This window comes from Microtus pennsylvanicus, chromosome 4 (genome assembly GCF_037038515.1).
Source record: "Microtus pennsylvanicus isolate mMicPen1 chromosome 4, mMicPen1.hap1, whole genome shotgun sequence".
NCBI lineage: Eukaryota > Metazoa > Chordata > Mammalia > Rodentia > Cricetidae > Microtus > Microtus pennsylvanicus.
This window is the reverse complement of record NC_134582.1, coordinates 70,186,762-70,202,311: the sequence shown is the minus strand read 5'-3', so window position 1 is coordinate 70,202,311 and position 15,550 is coordinate 70,186,762. Positions and strand designations below refer to the sequence as shown.

At 39.9% G+C, this 15,550-nt stretch overlaps 1 protein-coding gene across 21 annotated transcripts in view; it reads right to left on the bottom strand.

Moving 5' to 3' along the window:
* The window catches only part of Esco1 (establishment of sister chromatid cohesion N-acetyltransferase 1), a 75,377-nt gene that overhangs the window by 14,474 nt on the left and 45,353 nt on the right, over positions 1–15,550 (bottom strand). For 20 of the 21 annotated variants that reach the window (XM_075969322.1, XM_075969311.1, XM_075969312.1 and 17 more), the window contains one exon: positions 8,134–8,223. In XM_075969322.1, the coding sequence (XP_075825437.1) occupies positions 8,134–8,223 (90 nt within the window). Of the gene's footprint in view, positions 1–8,133; positions 8,224–8,766; positions 8,889–15,550 lie in introns of all 21 variants that reach the window. The other variant, XR_012910333.1, reaches the window with a different exon arrangement.

Genomic DNA, 15,550 nt, shown 5'->3' with positions numbered 1-15,550 from the left:
CCCAGCACTAGGGAAGCAGAGACAAGCAGAACTCTATGAGTTCAAGGCCAGCCTGGTCTACAAAGCAAGTTCTAGGACAGGCTCCAAAGCTACACAGAGAAACCCTATCTCAAAAAACCCAAAAGAAAAAATTCACAAATCTACAGGGACGTGTACACTAATTCCCACTCAAGTTTAAGAACATAAATAGCCAGGTTGATGGCTTATCCCTTTAATCCCAGCACTTGCAAAGGAGGCAAATTTCTGCTAGTCTGGGGTCTAACTTAAAAAGCAAGTTCCAGGTCAACCAGGCTGGCCAGTGAGACCCCATCTGGGGGTAGGGGTGGGGCACACAATGTTGCAAATGTTTCATCTAATAACCATTCATGTCACTGAATCTAAAGTGCAAATAACCTCTAGAGTGGTTCATATTCTTGCTTCTTGTACATACCAGATTGTGCATCCCTTAGTCAACGATGAAAACTCACCCCCTCATAATTTCTAAAATTTTATATTTTATAAGAGCATCTAGAGACATTTGATTCTGGGGGAAACTAAACTGAATGCTGGAAAAAGGAAGGCGGAATAGGGAGAAGCCATGTAGCTCCACTGGAGAAAGATGCTTTACCACAGCCTCGTGGCGATACACAGATTAATGGAGAGGGGCTAGTTTAGGATATAAGAGACAGAAATATGTCTGAGCTATGGGCCAAAGAATAGTGCAAATAATATGGTTTCTGAGTGATTACTTCAGAGCTGAGCAGCTGGGAACAAACAAGAGGGCTCCTACTACAAATTGGTGCACCAACATGGTTGACTAAATCCATATAAAATGTGAGAAAGCTTAAAAAGTCATTCTAAAAACGAAAGAACAGAGTTAAACACAGCTTCTAGGTAGCAAGCATTTTGCTGGCAGGTGCCACAGCTCCTTTTAAGCAAAGTCTTCCTGATTCAGCCATAGCAGAAAAAAAGTCACATGGTTTTGAAATGGCGGCTTTTGTGGGCAGTGCTGCCAGTACAAACTCTGACGAGGTTTGGCTATGGAAGGTTTGAATGGGGTTTGTGACCAAAGTGCTACAACTTGCTTGATGACAACATAGACCCACTGTGTGTCTGAAAATGGGGCTGTGAGCACGGCTTGCACTAACTAAACAGACCTCCGCCCCAACTTGTTGGACTGGACAGAGCCAAAAGATAAAGCAGCCATAGAAGCACTTCACATTTTAAGAAATGCTCCTGGACAAAAAAGAATTACAGATATACAATAGGACAGATTCAGACATAAAAGAACTCTAAACGAGTCATAATGTTGGATAAATGTGCGTAGGCTTGGGAGAGAGAGGAAAGAGTGTATAGAGTTATTTAAAAAAATGGTTTTAAAAAGAAAACAAAGCAAACTCTTTTGAGAGACAGAGTACAGACAGTCATAGATTAAAGGAGTAAGATAATAAATATTAAAAAGTAATAGAGTAAAAACAAGCCACATAAAGATGGAATATACAGTATATAGGGCTGGAGAGATGGCTCAGCCGTTAAGAGCATTGCCTGCTCTTCCAAAGGTCCTGAGTTCAATTCCCAGCAACGACACGGTGGCTCACAACCATCTGTGATGAGCTCTAGTGCCCTCTTCTGGCCAGCAGGCATACACACAGACAGAATATTGTATACATAATAAGTAAATATTTTTTTAAAAAAGATGGAATATACAGTATATTATATATTATTGTGTTTTGAATTTTTTTGACTTATAAAGGAGCTAAGTAACCAACATATCTACTTTAAAGGTATTTTGTCTTCAAAATTTGGGTCTAAGGATATGTTGCTTTAGAAAAGAGGTTCTTCTTTTGTTACCACAGAGGATAAGAACCTGTGAAATCCTTCCAGACTAATGTGGTTTGATGGACCAAAACCCCCTGAAAGGTCTCCAATAAACAGCCCCAAAAATTACTTTGCCCAACAAAAAGCAGGAAGCAGTATGGAGAAAACTATGTCCAAACTACCAAATATTGTTTTATAAAGGTTTGTTTACATTTAGAGGGGGATATACTATAGAGATCAATGCTTTGCATTGGTATAGATCTTGGTTTTTGATACAAATTTAAGGTCAAGTTTGTTATACTGTATATAAATATTTATGCTCTCTATTAAGGTATTGTGTTTGTGTAGCTCATTTAAAAATGTAATGTGCCAGGTGGTGGTGGTGCACACCTTTAATCCCAACACTTGGGAGGCAGAGGTAGGCAGATCTCTGAGTTCGAGGCCAGCCTGGTCTACAAGAGCTAGTTCCAAAACAGCCAGGGCTACACAGAGAAACCCTGTCTCAACACCTCCCCAAAAATAAGAATGCAATATATAATTAAGAAATATAGGTTAACAGATAATCATCTATAATAGTCAAGCCTGTAGTCAGTCATGTTAGATTTTCTAGATGTACAGAGATATATTTCAGATAGATAGGCATTCTTCAAACCTTTCAAGGAATTCAGAATATGGCATTTAAGATGTTTAAGAACTTAAGACTTTTCATGACAATGAGACACATCTGCTCCTAGAAGCACCAATGTACTTCAAGAGGATGATGGGCGCTGAAGAGGCTCCTTATGGAGCTGGATAGCCAAGTGGGCAAGAAACTGCTCTTGCCTGGACTGCTTGATGGTATGCTCTATGAACTGGACATGCAGGACCCACAGAGAAATGACTGCTGAACTTGGTGAGATGATCTTTCAGGGTTCCTGCTTCATGAAAGAGTCTGCTAGACATTCTGCAGGACACAGAAGAAAGTGACTGACAAACTGCCAATATAGGCAGAACTGCTTTTGAAATCCCTGCTTTGTGGAAAAATCTACTGGACACTATGGGCCTATAGGCCAAAGATGGATGCTCCAATGATACAGAAAAACTCTGGGTGACTGTCCAGGCAGTAAGATGTCTCTGTCATTTCTAGAGTTTTGGAGGTTGCTTACAATCCACTTCCTGTTTAATTAGGTAATATTATATCCTTCTGGAGTCTTTGACGGAATTGAAGAATAGATAGTAATAATAGATAAAGCAGATATAAATACTGTAACTGTAATTCTTGCTTGATACCTGTTTTGTTATATGTAATTTTACTAGGTTAAAGTTAAAACATTTTTCTGTTATTTATATAACAGAAAAGAGGTGGTGATGTAGGGTTCCCTTCTATATGCTGTGATTAGCATTAATGAATAAAGAAACTGGCTTGGCCTGATAGGATAGAGTAGAACTAGGCAGGGAAAACTAAACTGAATGCTGGGAGAAGTAAGGTAGAGTAGGGAGAAGACATGTAGCCCCTCTGGAGATACATGCCAGAACTTTACCAGGTAAGCCACGGCCTCATGGCGATACACAGATTAATGGAAATGGGTTAGTTTAGGATATAAGAGTTAGCCAATAAGAAGCTAGAGCTAATGGGCCAAGCAGTGATTTAACTAATATAGTTTCTGTGTGGTTATTTCGGGAGCCTGGGTGGCCGGGAAACGAACAAATGGCCCCCTACAACACATCCCTAATTGATTCTTACAAGCAGTTCGCTAACAATTCTTTCTGTTTTACTTTTAAAGTTATTATGTGTTACTAACTAGTAATAGAATTGGTTGTAGGCTTTCCCTGAAAAGCTAAATTGAACAAATGAGTAGTCAGTAAGATGATTCTTAGTAAGCAGTCTGTCATATAAGGTACTGTAGCAAAATTCCTACTCTGCATCTTGAATGATTTTTTTATATTTGAATTTCCATTACTCAATAACTCTACAAACATTTGTCTTTGTATAAAGATGAATGTTTTATTGAAGGGCATCTAGGTTGTTTCCAGGTTCTGGCTATTACAAATAATACTGCTATGAACATAGTTGAACAAATGCTTTTGACATGTGATAGAGCATCTCTTGGGTAAATTCCCAAGAGTGGTATTGCTGGGTCCAGGGGTAGGTTGATCCCGAATTTCCTGAGAAACCGAAACACTGACTTCCACAGTGGTTGCACAAGATTGCATTCCCACCAGCAATGGATGAGGGTACCCCTTCCTCCACAGCCTCTCCAGCAAAGGCTATCCTTGGTGTTTTTGACTTTAGCCATTCTGACAGGTGTAAGATGGTATCTCAAAGTTGTTTTGATTTGCATTTCCCTGATTGCAAAGGAAATTGAGCACGACCTTAAGTATCTTTTGGCCATTTGAAGTTCTTCTGTTGAGAATTCTCTGTTCAGTTCAGTGCCCCATTTTTTAATTGGGTTAATTAGCATTTTAAAGTCTAGTTTCTAAGAATGGATGAAGAAAGTATGGAATATATACACACTAGAGTACTACGCTGCGGTAAAAAACAATGACTTCTCGAATTTTGCATGCAAATGGATGGAAATAGAAAACACTATCCTGAGTGAGGTATCCCAGACGCAAAAAGAAGAACATGGGATGTACTCACTCATAATTGGTTTCTAGCCATAAATAGGGGTCACAGAATCTACAACTGGCGAACCTAAAGAAGCTAAGTAAGAAGGTGAACACAAGGAAAAACATATCGTGATCCTCTTGGATAAGGGAAGTAGACAAAATTGCCGGGGAGAAAAGTGGGATATTGGGGGTGGGGTGGGAAGGGGGTAAGGGGAGATGGGGAGAGAAAAGGTAGAAGGGAAGGAGGGGGGACTTGGGGAAATAGGAGGATCGGGATAAAGGAAGGTTGGATAGGGGAGCACGGAACCACAATTCTTAGTTAAGGGACCCACTTTAGGGTGGGCAGGAGAATTGACCCTAGAGGGGCTCCCAGGTGCCCAAGCTGAGGTCCCCAGTTAGTTCCTTGGGCAGCTGAGGATAGGGAACCTGAAATGACCCCATCCTAGTGCAATACTGACGAATATCTTGCATATCATCTTAGAACTTTCATCTGGCGATGGATGGAGATAGAGACAGAGACCCACACTGGAGCACTGGACTGAGCTCCCAAGGTCCCAATGAGGAGCAGAAGGAGGGAGAACATGAGCAAAGAAGTCGGGACCACGAGGGGTGCACCCACCCACTGAGACAGTGGAGCTGATCTACTGGGAGCTCACCAAGGCCAGCTGGACTATTACCAAAAAAAGCATGGGATAAAACTGAACTCTCTGACCATGACGAACAATGAGGGCTGATGAGACGCCAAGGACAATGGCATGCAGTTTTGATCCTACGCAATCTGCTGGCTTGGTGGGAGCCTAGCCAGTTTGGATGTTCACCTTCCTAGATATGGACGGAGGGGGGAGGACCTAGGACTTACCACAGGGCAGGGAACCCTGACTGCTCTTTGGACTGGAGAGAGAGGGGGAGAGGAGTGGGGGGAAGGGGAGAGGGGTGGGAGGAGGGGGAGAAGAGTGGGAGGAGAGGGAGAAGAGTGGGAGGAGGGGGAGGGAAAGGGGAGGCTGGGAGGAGGTGGAAATTTGTTTTTTTTTTCTTTATTCTTCTTTTATCAATAAAAAAAAATTTATGTAAAAAAAAGATGAATGTTTTAAATACAGGACAAACTGAACATGCTTTATGCCATTTTATGTATCATTAAGGGCTAATCTGGTGTCTGCAACTGTCTTACTAGGTGTGATCTAAAGACATAAAGAGCCATTAGAATAAACTCCCTATATCAAAACATTAGCTATACAGATTCAATGCAATGCCTATCAAAATCCTAGCAAAATTCTTCACAGACCTTGAAAGAATGGTACTCAACTTCATACAGAAAAGCAAAAAACCCAAGATAACCAAAACAATCCTGTAAAATAAAAGAACTTCTGGAGGCATCACAATCCTTGACTTCAAACTCTACTACAGAGATACAGTACTGAAGACAGCCTGGTATTGGCATAAGAACAGACAGGAGGACCAATGGAACCGAATAGAAGACCCGGATGTCAATCCACACATCTTCAAACACCTGATTTTTGATAAAGAAGCAAAAAAAAATATCAAATGGAAAAAAGAAAGCATATTTAACAAGTGATGCTGGCATAACTGGATATCAACATGTAGAAAAATGAAAACAGACCCATATCTATCACCATGCACAAAACTTAAGTCCAAATGGATCAAAGACCAACATTAAGCCAGCCACACTGAACCTTACAGAAGAGAAAGTGGGAAGTACACTTGAACGCATTGACACAGGGAATCACTTCCTAAATAGAACCCCAGCAGCACAGACACTGAGAGAAACAATTAATAAATGGGACCTCCTGAAACTGAAAAGCTTCTGTAAAACAAAGGACACAGTCAACAAGACAAAAACGACAGCCTACAGAATGGGAAAAGATCTTCACTAACCCCGCATCAGACAGAGGTCTGGTCTCCAAAATATACAAAGAACTCAAGAAATTGGACACCAAAAGATCACATAATCCAATAAAAAAAAAGGGAGTATAGAACTAAACAGAGAACTCCCAACAGAGGAATCTAAAATGGCTGAAAAACACTTATGGAAATGTTCAACAGCCTTAGTCATCAGAGAAATGCAAATCAAAATAACTCTGAGATTAATTACATCTCACATCTGTAAGAATGGCCAAGATCAAAAACACTGATGACAACTTATGCTGGAGAGGATGTGGGGTAAAAGAAACACTCTTGCATTGCTGGTGGGAGTGCAAGTTGGTACAGCCCCTTTGGATGTCAGTGTGGTGAATTCTCAGAAAATTAGGAAACAACCTTCCTCAAGACCCAGCAATACCACTTTTGGGTATATATCCAAAGGATGCTCAATCATGCCACAAGGACATGTGCTCAACTATGTTCATAGCAGCATTGTTTGTCATAGCCAGAACCTGGAAACAACCTAAATGCCCCAAACCAAAGAATAGATAAGGAAAATGTGGTACATTTACACAATGGAGTACTACAAAGCAGAAAAAAATAACGACAGCTTGAATTTTGCAGGAAAATGGATGGAGCTAGATCATTGAGTGAGGTAACCCAGACACAGAAAGACAATTATCACATGTACTCACTCATAGGTGGTTTTTAAACATAAAGCAAAGAAAGCCAGCCTACAAATCACAATCCCAGAGAACTCAGACAACAATGCAGACATTGTAATGGAGACTTACATAGATCTAATCTACACAGGAAGTAGACAATATAAAAAGACAAGATCTCCTGAGTAAATAGGGAGCAAGGAGACCCTGGGGGAGGGCTGAAGGGGGAAGGAGAGAGGTAGGGAGGGGAGCAGAGAAAAATGTAGAACTATATAAATATATGGACATTAGCTATATTTTCAAATAATAGGTGTTTCCTTAGCCTCCCTTTCAGGTGACATAATCTTAGATTTAAAGACGTCCAATTGTAAATCTAAAGAAAATATAGCAAATAAATTAATTCCCTTGTGGTTCTAGACATTTTGGACACATACTAGAATGCAACTAGGTTTTTAGATAAATAAAACTCATATCCACATTAAGAACTTTCTGTAAAAGAAAAAAGTAATGTGAAAGACAAAACGACAATACTAAGTCTATTATTTATAAATGTAATATTTTTTTCTTTTTGCACTAATGGTGACTGAACTCAGAGATTCACAAGTAAGTTTATGCCATCATCCCTTTCAAAACACCTTGTATGACAAAAGATGCTATGCTTCATTACCTAATTCATTTTTCACTAAAGTAAATGCTATGGAATACTTAAGGCATATGCATGCCTTCCAGGTACTCACTCAATGGATTGGTACTCAATCTGCCTCACATATGTTTACATAGTAAGATTGAGCATACTTTCCCAAATGAGCTGTGTTAATTTTTTTCTTCAGGTAGGCTATACTCTTTTTTAATTTAATTTATTTATTTATTAAAGATTTCTGTCTCTTCCCCGCCACCGTCTCCCATTTCCCTCCCCCTCCCCCAATTAAGTCCCCCCCCAGCCCGAAAAGCAATCAGGGTTCCCTGTCCTGTGGGAAGTCCAAGGAACCCCCACCTCCATCCAGGTCTAGTAAGTTGAGCATCCAAACTGCCTAGGCTCCCACAAAGCCAGTGCGTGCAGTAGGATCAGAAACCCATTGGGTAGGCTATACTCTTTAATGCTTATTTCTTGTTTTTATAATTGGTGTTTAATGTACAAAGCCTGCAATGTATTATTCTCTTAACCTTAAGTCCAAGTTTTCTGCATGAAATGTCTCTGAAAATTTACCTTTTTCAGGGCATACTTTGGATCTTCGGGAAGAACCATTATTATCCTACCATCAGGATATTCAGCCAGAATTCTTTCTTTTTTCCAGCCCTAGATATAAAAGAATATATTTTCTGTATCATACTTTATTCATTCGTGTACAAGACAAAAAGTACCCCTACTTGTCTAAAAATTGCAAAACTGAAAAATACATGTCCATTAATGATTAACTAATAAGGCGTGATCAGTCATCTGTTTTGCTAAGTTTACAACATATTGAATACGAGCTAATTTCTAATGCTTGTTCAGAGAGATGTCATACCACAAAATTTCTAATTTATCATTTCCCATCATAACAAATTCTGAAAATCACATACCAAAAACAATCAAACCCCTTAAAGTCAGTGGATCCCCAGAACAGAAAGGGTAACTCTCCCAGACTCTGAACAAAAGAACTCAACTCTTAGATTTATTTGGAACATGGTTACCTCCACAAATTAACACTCATATTTATGAATGGCATGCCAAAGACCTCCAGGAGGTCCCAGGTGAACTGATTAGCATGCAGTAGCCCAAAATGAAAGAATAGCTTTTACTCTTATTGTTCACAACTATCAAAACCACAAGAAGGAGACTATAAAAAAATATAACTACCTTCTAAGAATCTAATAGGGAAGGAGAGGCTACGTTGTGTGTATCTGAAGTTAAACATACTCAAAAAAAGAGGTAATAAACTCTTCTTCAGATCCACACTCGTGGTGATTAATGAGCAGAACCTGCATGAAAAAAACAAAACAAAACAAAAGCCACTTAAATCTAGTAAGATGGGACTGAACCAGGTTAAAACTAGGAACTCTGAAGTTCAAAATAATTACAGAAAGAATGAGCTTTAACTAGTTCTTCCATTTGTCTTACCCAACCAATTTTACTTTAAAAAGCCTTTTTAAAAGCAATTTGCAATTATGCTTAGGGAAAAGTTCTTTTCTAAGATCGCTTCTAAAAATATAAAAGCTCAATAAAGAAAAAGGCTATTTTTTTGATATACCATGGTAAGTCTGAAAGGATGGAAACTGATTTTCTAAGTTATCTTTTTGTTTTGTTTTTGTTTTTTTATGAAATGGGAGCAGGATCTTAGAAACAAAATTTCTACTAATAAAGATCAGAATACCTAAGATCACGGAACAAAACATTTAAAATTCACCATCTGCTTAACTTCAAGGACAAGTAAAATTCAAGTGATTGATATGAACTAGGGATGGAACAATTATTTCGAGATTAAGAATCAGGCTGGAGAAACGGCTCAGCAGGTAAGAGCACCTGTTGTTCTTGCAGAGGACACAGGTTCGATTCCCAGCAACCATAATGGCTCACAACTATCTGTAACTTCAAATCTAAGAGAACTAACAGGCAGGCACAGGGTGCACACATACATACATACATACATACAAGCAAAACACTCATACACAAAGTAAAATAAATAAATACGACTTTTTAAAGATTAAAGTACCAGAATAATAAAAAGATCAATCAGAATCACATACATATGTGAACATAAGGTTAACCATTTTTAAAGGCATAAAAAATAACACCTATAAAAATAAAAAACTTAGGGGGCCAGAGAGAAGGCTCAGAGGTTAAGAACCCTGACTGCTCTTCCATAGGTCCTGAGTTCAATTCCCAGCAACCACATGGTGGCTCACAACAATATATATGAGATCTGGATGTTCCGGAACTCATTCCATAGATCAGGTTGGCCTCAAACTCACAGAAATCCACCTGCCTCTACCTTCTGAGTTCTGGGATTAAAGGTATGCACAACCACAGCCCAGCCACATTTTACATTTGACTTGCATTTCTCATGAAAACCCTTGTCTGTCTGTGATGAGACTTGAAACTAGAACTGATAGCGTGCTAAGTAAATGTTTCCTTATGAAACTTCACTCCTAGCACAGTTTGGATAATTTTTTTCCAAGACAAGGTTTCTCTCTGTAGCCCTGGTCGTCCTGGAATTCAAACACAGAGATCTGCCAGCCTTGGTCTCCCAAACGGAGGGTGGGGGGAATTAAAGGTGTTTGCCACCACCACCCGGTTAATTTGGATTTCTAAACACTCAGTGATAGACACACCAATAACAACTACAAAAGTTCACTGATGCCAGGCATGGAGGGGAATGCTTTATTCCCAGATCTCATGGGACCAGGCAGGCAGATCTCTGAGAGTTTGGGGTCAGCCTGGTCTACAAAATGAGTTCCAGGACAGAGAAGACTGTTATACTGTTGGGGGTGGGGAGTACACACGACCATTTATGCCATGGAGAATGAATGGGCCAAAGAAAAACAAAACAGGACAAATAAAAAAATGGAAGTACTGGCATGGTTAGAAGAAAACTGCATAATCAGTCCTGTCCAGACACCGAAGAAGGAAGATGCGACCTACCCCGCTGAAAAAGGTACCAAGCCATGTGGCTAACTTAGTTAAGAACAATGGGTTAATATATGTTATAAGAGCTAATACAAAGCCTGAGCTAATGGGCCAAAATCAGCTTATAACTTATGGAGACCTCTGTGTGATTTTCTTTAGGACTAAATGGCTGCAGGAATCGGGCAGGAAACAAAACCAACAAGCAGGCACTCATGTTACAGAATGGTGCCCACGTGGACGACTGCATCCACATAAAACCTGAGAGAGCTTTGGAAGTAATTCTAGACAGAAAAGAATAGAGTAGAGCATGGCTTCTTGGTAGCAGCAATTTCTTGGGTCTGCTCTGCTTGCTAGAGGCAAGCAAGCACTCTCATTTAAGAGAGGCTTCCTGATTCAGCGGGATCTTGAAACGCAATAGAGTTGTGGAAATAAACATGGCTACAGCCGGTACCTCCACCATGAGGCTGGAATTGCAGAAAGCTAAGGAATGAGCTGGATCCAGCCATCAAAGCCACGGCTTTAATCCTACCCATATTCCTTAGTAAATTAAAGACTCGTGTAGTCAGAAAGAAAGATATACAGTAAAGAGAGATTCCAAAAAAAATTTTTTAAATGGTTTACTGTGTGTTAAAAAATATATGCTGGCTTGAAAAAGAAAAAGGTTAAAGTCCTTAAAATAAAAATAAAAAAAAGAGAGAGAGTAGTTCGGTGTGGTGGTACACACCTTTAATCCCAGCACTTGGGAGGTAGAGGCAGGTAGATCTCTGTGAGTTCAAAGACAGCCTGGTCTACAGAGTTATTCCAGGACAGCCAAAGATATTAGAGAACCTGTATATACAGAGGAACAGAGGGGAAGAGCAATAAAAGAGGCATTTTGATAGAGAGAGCCATGATGGGGTTAAGGAGAAACCTGGTGTTAGAGAAATTGCCAGGAATCCACAGGAATGATCCCAGTTAAGACTCCCAGCAATAGTGGAGAGGGTGTCTGAAAGGGCCTTCCCCTGTAATCAGATCAGTGACTGCCCAAATTGTCATCATAGAACCTGCATCCAGTAACTGATGGAAGCAGATGCAGACACCCACAGCCCAGTTCCTAGAGTTCAGTTGAAGAGAGGAAGAAAGAATCATGATCTTTTGAGCAAGGGGTGGTCAAGACCATGATGGGGAAAACTACAGAAACAGCTTATCTGAGCTAGGGGGAGCTCACAGACTCTGGACAGACACCTGGGTAACCTGCATGGGACTGAACCAGGTCTTCTGAATGTGGGTGACAGTTATGTGGTTCGATTTCTTGATGGGAAGCCCCCTAGCAGTGGGACCAGTATCTAACCTGGGAGCATGAACTGGCTTTTAAGAGTGCATTTGCTATGGTAGGATACCTCCTTGCTCAGCCTTGATACAGGGGGTAGGGACTTGGTCCCACCTCAACTTTATATGCCTGACTTTGTTCTCTTCCTAAGGGAGGCCTTACCCCTCTGAGAAAAGGATGGGGGGATGTTAAGGAGGGCAGTGGGTGGTCAGAGAAGTGAAGGGAGGAGGAAATGGGGTTGGTATGTAAAATAATTTTTTTAAAAAATAAAAACAAAGAGTAAACACAAAATACACCGTTCATATGCATTCAACTTTCAAGTTAAAATTATAGTCTCACTAGATCATGACTTCCCTGCAATATATATTTGGTCAACTATCAGTGGCTCTAGGAGAATTTTTATGATGATAAAAATATTCTGTATCTACACTGTCCAACATGGTAACTTCTAGAAATGTGTGATAACTAAGTGCTGGGGAACTCCTTCAGCCAATATGCTTTAAGACACCAGCCCACTTTGGGTATGGTCTCATGAACTATAAATGCAGACAAAAGCATGCATGGGCCTCTTGGCTGCTAGATTCAGTTCCAGTTCCCAGCACACACAGAGGACTGTTGATAGCTACCTTTTTTGTGAGTTTATCCCCCAAATAAATATACTACATTCTGGGCTATTGTGGAACTCTTTTGTACACCAACAACTACGTACTGACAACTCTGACTAAGGTACAGTATTTTTAATTTCGTGTGGCTTACTGGCTACCATGCTGGACAGCACAGTTCTGCAGTCATTTGGAAATCTGTCAGTCTTTACTCCAAGTTCCTCTTGTGATCAGTCCCACAATTCCTGTATCCATCAATGCTACATTAATTCAACACAACGCACACCTTAAGCCTATTTATTTATGGCTCTCACCCCACAATGAAATCACTTTCCCTATATCTCACCAAAATAAGATGACTTAAAAATAACACTCATGGCAGTAAGATGGTAGGGCACACCTTTAATTCCAGCACTTGGGAGGCAATGGTAGGATCTCTGAGTTCAAGGCAAGCCTGGCCTACAAAGTGAGTTCCAGGACAGCCAGGACTGTTACATAGAAACCCTGTCTCAAAAAACAAGAGCCGGGAAGTGGTGGCGCAGGATTTTTTTTAATCCCAGCACTCAGGAGGCAGAGACAGGTGATCTGTGAGTTCAAGGACAGTTTTCAAAGCTACAGAGAAACCCAGTCTTAAAAAACCTTAAAAAAAAAAAAAAAAACACTCATGGAGCTAAAAATTCTTCAGCCTCTGAAAGGATGGAAAGAATTCCAAATAGCATTCAAAAATCAAAATATCACCATCTCACATATTTTTCTTATCTCATCACCTACAAACACCCTTTGCTTCTGTCACAAAGATATGGCCGTGACCCCACAAGATTGACGACTGACATTTGCTGTCTCATTAGCTGTACTATGGTAACAGCCACAGTTGGCCCTCCTACGTTAGTTCTGAAAACTCTTCTCTACCAAAGAAAACAAGTCTCTCTTCTGAGCAGCTCTTTTAACCAGTGCTTTCTGGTCACGTCTATACCCTAAAGAGACTTGACTACTCATTTAAATAGTTATATACTTAGAGAATGTTGACTTATCGCTTAATAATTACTTAAATCTGTAATTGCTAGTTTTTTATTTTTTTTCAAGCTTGGATCCCAAGCATACAGGGTGTATTACACAGTCCTAAGAGTGGTTTCTCTGCAAACGGCCAACATCTTCTGAGAGTGCCTGATGAATGAAACTTGAGTTTCTGATAGTGTCTGATGGCTACCTGGCTATTCCTGCTCACTTCCCACACTTTAAAGAACTATTATACCTTAGTCCACCAAGAAAACAGTAGTTTCTAGGTCCAAGTCAGAGTTTCTCCCGGAAACACTAAATGCTCTTTCCTCATAATTCCCAATATGTCAGATAAAACCCATTTATTAAAATGGTATCAATGAGGCAAATAAGAATATAAACAAGCCGTTTCTAATTGTATTTGATTATTATAGGCATTTATTTATTTGGTTGGTTATTTGATTTCTCAAGACAGGGCTTCTCTCTATAGCTTTGGAGCCTGTTCTGGAACTAGCTCTTGTAGACCAGGCTTGTCTTGAACTCACAAAGATCTGCCAGCCTCTGCCTCCCAAGTGCTGGGATTAAAGTCTAGCTGCGTATTTATTTTTTAAACAATGTTTTTGAGTTCCAGGCTAGCCTGGTCCCACACAGTAAGACCCTATCTCAGACAGATAGTGATAAATACATAGATAAGTGAGCAAGCCGTTCCTCGTTGCTCGTTGTATCTGATTATTATAGGTGTTTAATTTTTAAACAATGTTTCTAATTGAGAAGTCAGAAGGCAGAGGCAGGTAGATCTCTGTGAGTTTGTGACCTTCTTGGTCTGCATCATAAGTTCCAGGACAGCCAGGGTTATATAGAGATCTTAACTCAAAACAAGAAAAAAAAAGTTTCTCATTAATTGATTCACAAAATTATCGATTTGTATTTTTTATTTTGGTGTTTTCCAGACAAGGTTTCACTTCACATCCATGGATGTCCTAGAACTCACAGTCATACTAGCCTGGCCTTAGACCCTCAGTGATTGTCATATCTTCTGCATAGTTAGAGCTGGCATCAAAACATGTCACCACACTCAACCACTATTTCACTTTTAATAGTTTTAACTAGCGAAAAATTTTATTTCCACTTCTTAAATACTGTAAATTTAGCATGAATTAAACCAAGCACCAAATCACTTCTCTTCCTTTACATAAAACATAAAATTTACACTAAATAAAATTAGGTGATTAACAAGTATTCTATAATGCATAATACAAGTGGCTAACACTTTAATATCACAACTCTAAATATAGAAAAGAAGAAAGTAAAGGCCTTTTTATTTTTTATTATTTTTTCAAGATTTATTTATTAAGTATATAGTGTTCTGCCTACATGTGCGCCTGCAGGCCAGAAGAGGGCATAAGGTCTCATTATAGACAGTTGTGAGCCACCATGTGGTTGATGGAAATTGAGCTCAGGTCCTCTGAAAGATTAGTCAGTGCTCTTAACCTCTGAGCCATCTCTCCAGCCCATGCTTTCTTTTTTCTGGGGGGTAGGAGGATTTGGGTTTTTTGAGACAGGGTTTCTCTGTAGCTTTGAAACCTGTCCTAGAACTAGCTCTTGTAGACAAGGCTGGCCTCAAACTCACAGAGATCCGCCTGCCTTTGCCTCCCAAGTGCTGGGATTAAAGGCGTGTGCCATCACTACCCAGTGCTATATATATATTATAAAATAATAATGCAATGTTTCAAAATAGTCTCTACCTCAAACATTTCTTTTTTAACTTTTTATTATTATTTTAGAGGCAAGGTTTCTTTGTGTATTCTGACTGTCCTAGAACTCACTTTGTAGTACAGGGTGGCCTCTAACTCACAGAGATCCTCCTGCCTCTGCCTCCTGAGTGCTGGGATTAAAGGCGTGCGCCACCATCGCATTTCAAAAGAGCAAAAGTTAATGACATCAATATGACCAACTGCTAAATTCAATTTCTTCTCTTGAACTTATCTCAAAATAAAACAATCACTAGCTGTACTCCCTAGTGTTCCTTCCATCCATCTGAGGAATGACAAAGGCTGGACCCAGGTTACTACAGTACACTGAAGCATTACAAGACACCCAGGACCTGTGC